The sequence below is a fragment of the Protomyctophum bolini genome (assembly GCF_963924005.1).
Source record: "Protomyctophum bolini genome assembly, chromosome: 4".
Taxonomy (NCBI): Eukaryota; Metazoa; Chordata; class Actinopteri; order Myctophiformes; family Myctophidae; genus Protomyctophum; species Protomyctophum bolini.
This window is the reverse complement of record NC_137865.1, coordinates 40,949,851-40,956,783: the sequence shown is the minus strand read 5'-3', so window position 1 is coordinate 40,956,783 and position 6,933 is coordinate 40,949,851. Positions and strand designations below refer to the sequence as shown.

The window sequence follows — 6,933 nt, the reverse complement described above, 5'->3', positions numbered from 1 at the left end:
CCCCCACACACACACACACACACACACACACACACACAGTCACGACACAGCAGTGCAGTCAGTCTCTGACCAAGACCATCCATGCGTGCATCACGATGCACGTGCAGTTCAGTTCAGTGCAGTCATCCAAACAGCCCCATGGCAGCCTGCAGCTGCAGCGTCTCTAATCTCTATCTGTCGCTATCTGTCACTTTAAGAACCGTTTCCCCTCATTGTGTCAAGCGGTCGTGATGCAGGAACAGACAGGAAACCAAACGCTGCCTGCCTGCCTAGCTATAGCTGCTGCTGCTGCACAATAAAAGGCTCCATGTAGACTAGTGTTAGTGTAGAGGAACGCTGCGTCCACACACCACACACACAACCAGAGAACAGAAACACACTGAGCCACGCTCCGCTCCTTACACACTCACATATAGACGCACTACGCACACACATGATCTTTCAATTTGGATAAAGACGTGTGCGCTCCTCCAAGTGGCGGTAGGATTATTATTTTCTCAACACACACAGCTCAGCTGTCTGTCTGTCTTCAGTGACATGGAGAATAATGAATGCCATCCCGTGTTATTATTATCCTCATCAACGCCTCAGGAAACGATGACCTAGCAGCGCCTTGGTCGTTTTTAATAGCGGATTGTTTGGAATGGAATCCATACAATTTTATTTTGTAAGCTATTTGCATTCTTTTTTTATTATTACTTTTTTTTTGTACATGTGATATATTTATGTCGACTGGGCTTTGTATGTGGGTGAAATTATCATAATTATTTAGGCTACACCACACACAGAATAAGCCAGTTTTGAGCTTCTGTCTGCGGCGCAGGTGCGGAGAGAGAGAGAGAGAGAGAGGTCCCATGTATACCGTTACACACGCACGCACGCACGCGCAAACACCGTAAAAACTGGCTTTTTCTACTCGGAAACTCGCTCCTGGATCAGCTTGGACCGCTTATGATTCTGACATGGCCTCAATGATCGAGAGAAAGACGATGGAAGCCAATGAGTAAGTAATATATTAATATGGTTGTTAATTATATCATATTCAGTGCACACTTTCATCACACCTAATAGCTTACATAACTGCTGTGTACTATAATAGCGTATCTTGTTGAAATCATAAATAAGTATAGGCTTAGTTTTGTAGGCTGTTTATTTTATCAGGCATTGGCAAGAATATAATAGCCTATAGGCCTACAATTAATGCTCAAGATAATCAGTCTACCTTAACAATTGCGGGATGTAGTTTACAGCTTACATAATAGGCCTACTTTGTAATTTTCGTCTACCGTATTAGTACACACTGTACAATGGGGAAACTCAATAATTAATTTCCGTTTTGGAAAGTGGTCTTAAATAACTTGTTTTGCCACTAATACTGTAACAGAGTAATGGCTCCCCCAAGAGGACATATGCTGCAACAACATACATTGTGATAGTATATTATTCAAAAGACTGACTAAAAGTAAAACTATAAATCAAAATGTGCTCATAGTGTTTTGAATACAATTCCACTTAGTTTTAGTCATATTTTAGTCATCTGAAATGTTATTTTACAGTTGATTTAGTTGGCTAAAATGCCTTTTGATGGGCCTTGATGCTATCGAAATGAGCTTGTAGCTTGTACAAATGGAACCATTTGGTTTCATTTGTACACTCTCAGAGTTGGATTAACATTGATTTTACAATATAAATTGGGGGTCCCAGAGATAGAAATGCCATTAAATGTGGGGTCCGTAGACGAATTCATGTCCTTGAAATGAAACTGGTTGAGAATCAGCCGTAAAAACTTCTCTTATGGGGGTCCCTGGCATGTCTTTTCAAATGGGGGTACGCAGGATAATTAACACTGCCCTAAACTGTCCCGTCCCGTCCCGTCCCCCCCCCCGCAGCGAGCCAGTGGACGAGGTGCTCCAGATGCCACCGTCTCTGCTGAACTGCGGCGGCTGCCAGCAGAGCATCGGCGACAGGTTCTTCCTCAAGGCCATCGAGCAGTACTGGCACGAGGACTGTCTGAGCTGCGACCTGTGTGGCTGTCGGCTGGGAGAGGTGGGCCGGCGGCTCTACTACAAGCTGGGGAGGAAGCTCTGCCGGAGAGACTACCTCAGGTACGGACCGCATGAACTCTTTTCATGCCTGCTCAGTGGCCTTGTGGTTAAGAGTGTTTGACCTCAGTGCCCTGGGACAGGGAGGTCGGGGCGCCAGTAGACCTAGACCACTGCTGGGTACTTTGTGCGTCTTGGAAAGTCTAGTGACACGAGGTTGATTAGGTGCGTCTTCTCTTGAATCTAGGGGGGACGCGTTCTAGCGTGCACGCACGTGCACCGTTCCCTTCCGCCATTACAGTCGAGCAGTTCCGTCAAAGCAGTCCAGACAAGGAGATATTTGTAGTCCTATAGCTCGACTGCCTCAAGCACTCACTGTCCCGTTGGGCAGTGGCAATGCTTTTGTCCTCATGTGTTAAAGGGTTATTTCAGAGTTTTGGAATTAAAGCTGTAGGAAATACTTGCTATTAATATAGTGGTTGCAAAGATATTGATTGATTGAGTGACTTGAGTCCCGTGGTATAGGAGTTCTGGTCTGGTTTGGGTGAATAATTAAGTAGTTCCGGTCAGTCTGTGGGCCTCGCAATAAAAATAAATCAATCCGCAAAACTATAGTGTCATTTGTATTGTTGACCTATTTCTACCATATAGCTCAACTTTGACCCCTCTGTCACAATTTTTTGTGTCCAGTCCAGTATCACACTACACGCCAGCAGCAGCACTAAAGCATAGTTCCATGTGACAGAGAGGTCAAATTTGAATGAAAGTATATGTCAACAATACAAATTACGCTATAGTTTTGTGGATTCATAATTTTTTTATGTGTGGCCCCCAGTGACCCCCACCGAATTCCCGGAACTACATAATATTCACCAAAACCAGAGCAGAACTCCCACCACGGGACTCAGGCAATCAATTAATACCTTTGCAACCACTCACTACCTTTGCATTCAGAATTTACTACAACTTTTAGTCCAAAGATCTGAACTAACCATTTAAACGCTTTAACGTTTGTTTCCTTGGCATTGAGCTTGAGGCACTCCATTTCTACTGGCCAGTAGTAGTTCACTTCCTTTCTCTGCTGTGTATGAGACACGAGGAAATGCCATGTGCGTAGTCGAGGTCGGTAGTCATCATGATGGTATGTGTACTCGCTTAGTCTTCACTGGGACCAGTGTGAACCGAACCCCAGTGACTCCTCTCTGCCACTGATTGGCCATGGTCCTCCATCGCTATAAACAGGAAGGGGGCCAGCTAGGGTGTCACCGACCGTGTAGGACACACACGTGAGGATGTCAACGTTTTTCCATCAGGGGGGTCGGAACCTTTCTGGCTATAGCTTGCTTGCCTCTGTCATCTGGACCTCCTTCTCAGGGACTCGTAGGGTGTCAAAAGCTTTTTGGAAGTCGATGAAGGTGATCGCCGCTGACAGGTTTCGTTCCCTGAGTGACACCTGCTAGTGTCGGTCGTCCTCAGAGCCACGGCGGTTGTTCGCGAAGGGCGAAGGGATTAAGGGAAGCCACTCTGTGAGTTCCTCAGTACAGGGTCACTTAAAGCTCACAACGTGTCACATCATGACACTGTTTAACCATTTGCTATTTTTTCAATTGTTGGAAAATCGGGGCTATTTTTGGAAAATGTTTTTACTTTTCTTTTTGCCTTGATATGCCCAGATAGGGACACCCGGGTTAACGTGTTAGAATTGTACCTTTCTATAGGGGTATGTGATGTCATCTCTGTCGGGTAGAAACCTCATATGTCCAAAACAGAATATTGTTGTCACTGTGTTTGTTAAAAAAAAGATTGAACCAATGAAAAGTATTAAAAAGCGCTTCGGACAAAACCTTTAACTCCATTGGACCCTCAAACTGTCTGCTAAAACAGTTAATTCCACCACCTCTCTCCCTCTCGTGCAAGACATTGACAATATAAAGTCAAAATACAAACTTCGATGAGGCAGTATTGCATTGTTTTAAATAATATTTAAATGTATATTTTAAATTTCCTGAAAAGTGAGCATTGGTGGTTTCTTCCTGACCACAGAGATACTGTATATAATATATAGTATAACCGCTCCTATCCAGCAGAATAACAAACGCTCCAACTGATATCTCGAGGTTGTTTATTTCCCCAAGACAACATGAAAAACTGCAACACGCAAACAAAGAAAACAACATGTAACATACCGTGTGAGCCTTCTGCAGATTATTTTAGGAGAGCTATGTTATCTTATCTTATATTCTTTATAAGGACACTCTTTTTAGACGTGGGAATTGAGCTCCTTGCACCACTGAAACTCAGCTTGTTCTGACTGAGTTCAGCTCACACAGGTGCAATCAATGCTGCCTCACTCTAATCACAGGCTCTGCACCTACATGCCCTTCTAGGTCATAATGAACAGAGAAGACCAGGCACCACACACAGCATACAAATACAATATGTACCCAAATAAACATACATATAATGTTCACATATTATACATTTTCAGAAAGGTAAGCAATAAAATAGAATATTACAAAATACCCATAACTGGGACAGCTACATATAGTACCACATAAACGGGTGAATATCAACACTGCAACTCAGACTGACTCTCCTCTCCTCTCTCCTCCTCCTCCTCCAGGCTGTTCGGCCAGGACGGGCTGTGCGCGTCCTGCGAGAAGAGGATCCGTGCGTTCGAGATGACGATGCGCGTGCGCGACAAGGTGTACCACCTGGAGTGCTTCAAGTGCGCCGCCTGCCAAAAGCACTTCTGCGTGGGCGACCGCTACCTCCTCATCAACTCAGACATTGTGTGCGAGCAGGACATCTTTGAATGGACCAAACTCAACATGTCAGCGTGATCTGATACCATGACGGGAGTCAGCATGTCCCTCACACTGGATATAAGCAACGGGTAGCAAATGGAATCCAGTAAATTACAGTCCGTGTACCGGATTGACTGATATATTATGTTGGCCTGATATTTGCAATCGTATACCGTATCGGGTATCGTATTCTCAAGGGCAATGATATGGAAGATACTTTTTTTTGTATCTGAAAGGTTTTTTTTGTGTGATTTGTCTTACTTATTATTATCGGTTTGTCAATCATTTGACAGAACAAGAAAAGAAAATGCAAACACACAAAAATAAAGAAAGAAATAAAATGCTCAAAATAGATCAGAATAAACAGTCCTGATAAAAATGATAATTCGCCGGTATTATTAAAAATGTTTTTAATATACCAACTGCTATACAACTGCTATACAAAATGCTTTTCACGCTACTCTTTAGTAATCAGAGTTCTCGAAGTGCATGAAATATTAGATATGGTAAACCATAAACATGCCTGCCTAGTATGAAAGGTACTTGTGAGACAATGCATAACGATACAGTACAGACTACAGAGATTCAAAACATTTAGACAAAATGTGACCAGATTTGACTGAGGGACTTTAGGTCATATGAAAGCAGGGAATCATAGCTTCAAATTGACATATTGGTTTGACCCACCAGTTTTAGAGATATGGCTTATAGAGTAATGTCTTGCAGAAAACAGCGAGTTGAGAAAACAGGCTTGAAAGGTTCACTTCTGTGGTCGCTAACATTACACCTAGCTACATGTTTAAGCACTTATTTCATATTTACATGTCGATTTCAGCTCTGACACTTATTTCAGACATGCTCTAGTATGTGAAGAGTGCCTGTGCTCCTCTGGTGATAAGCTGTAATTTGTGCGATGGCAGTCTCTCAGTCAAATCTGACTTCTTTCATGGTTGGTCCCTCCCTGGCATAGAATCGTATCCCATGGCAGCCAAATACATATTAAGTTGTGTTTTGTAGTTCCTTGACAACCGAAAATGTTGACAACCTGCACTGATTCATGGTCTTGTCTGCTATTGAAAGCTGCACCAGCAATGAGAGCATCTTGTGTCTACAATCTGATTGATCTACAAGCTCACAATGCGTTGTGGAGACAAGTGGTTCTTCCTTGAAAGCAAAAAATGTATACATGCATTATATGAATAAATCCCTATTTGTTAGGCGTACATACATACACTGGACTTTTAGCACTGAAAATGAATAAAAAAAACATTACAATTAATCTCTTGGGCGAGAGAAAAATGTGTTTTTTGTTTTTAAATCTATATTTCTAAAAGGAACAAGCTGTATTATCTGGAACTATTTGAAAGAAGCCCTATAATCTAATAATGAGCCTATACTGATTGTATTGCCCAAATAGTTGGCACCCCCTGGTGGTGATAGAGGGGAAACCTTGCAATACCATGGAGACATGTTACAGTGTTCCTCAAACATGTACAGTACCTGATCAGTTATTTTTAAAACTCAATGTCAGATTTCTGAAATAAACTATTAAATGAAAGTAAACACCTATACCCCTTGGTGTGTGTGTGTGTGTGTGTGTGTGTGTGTGTGTGTGTGTGTGTGTGTGTGTGTGTGTGTGTGTGTAAATAGAAGTTCAACAGTTCTCTCGTCACAATCAAAAGGATAACTGTGGTTGTAGACAATCCATGCAGTGAGGCCAGACATTAATAGTATATTTCTCAAAGTATTATTTGATAGGGGAAAACCCTGTTGAGGGGCCTATACAAGTTTAATGTTTGTTTTTCAATTTACAATTTAGGGCAGGCATTTAGCAGACACTCTTAATCATTACGTTTTTTCATTAAACAAACATTAAAAAGGCCATTGACATTGAGGGGAAAATTACGTCATCTTGTCCCTAACACAAACAATTAATCCCATTAACAATAAAGACAGTTTAATGTTTGTTTTGTCCGTGTATGTTTTACATCACCATTACTTCATCAATAGGTGATGTAATGGTGATGGTGTAATTAGGTGATGATCACCTAATCATAGCAACATGGGTTAGATTGTAATATATT

General features: G+C 42.1%; 1 protein-coding gene across 1 annotated transcript; it reads left to right on the top strand.

Annotated features, from left to right (window-relative positions):
* Positions 1-257: 257 nt before the first annotated feature.
* Positions 258-6,391, top strand: lmo2 (LIM domain only 2 (rhombotin-like 1)). The gene is made up of 3 exons (XM_080762033.1): positions 258-1,003; positions 1,890-2,105; positions 4,666-6,391. The coding sequence occupies exons 1-3, from the start codon at positions 963-965 to the stop codon at positions 4,883-4,885; spliced, it is 477 nt and encodes a 158-aa protein (XP_080618159.1). The 5' UTR covers positions 258-962; the 3' UTR covers positions 4,886-6,391.
* The last annotated feature ends 542 nt before the right edge of the window (positions 6,392-6,933 follow it).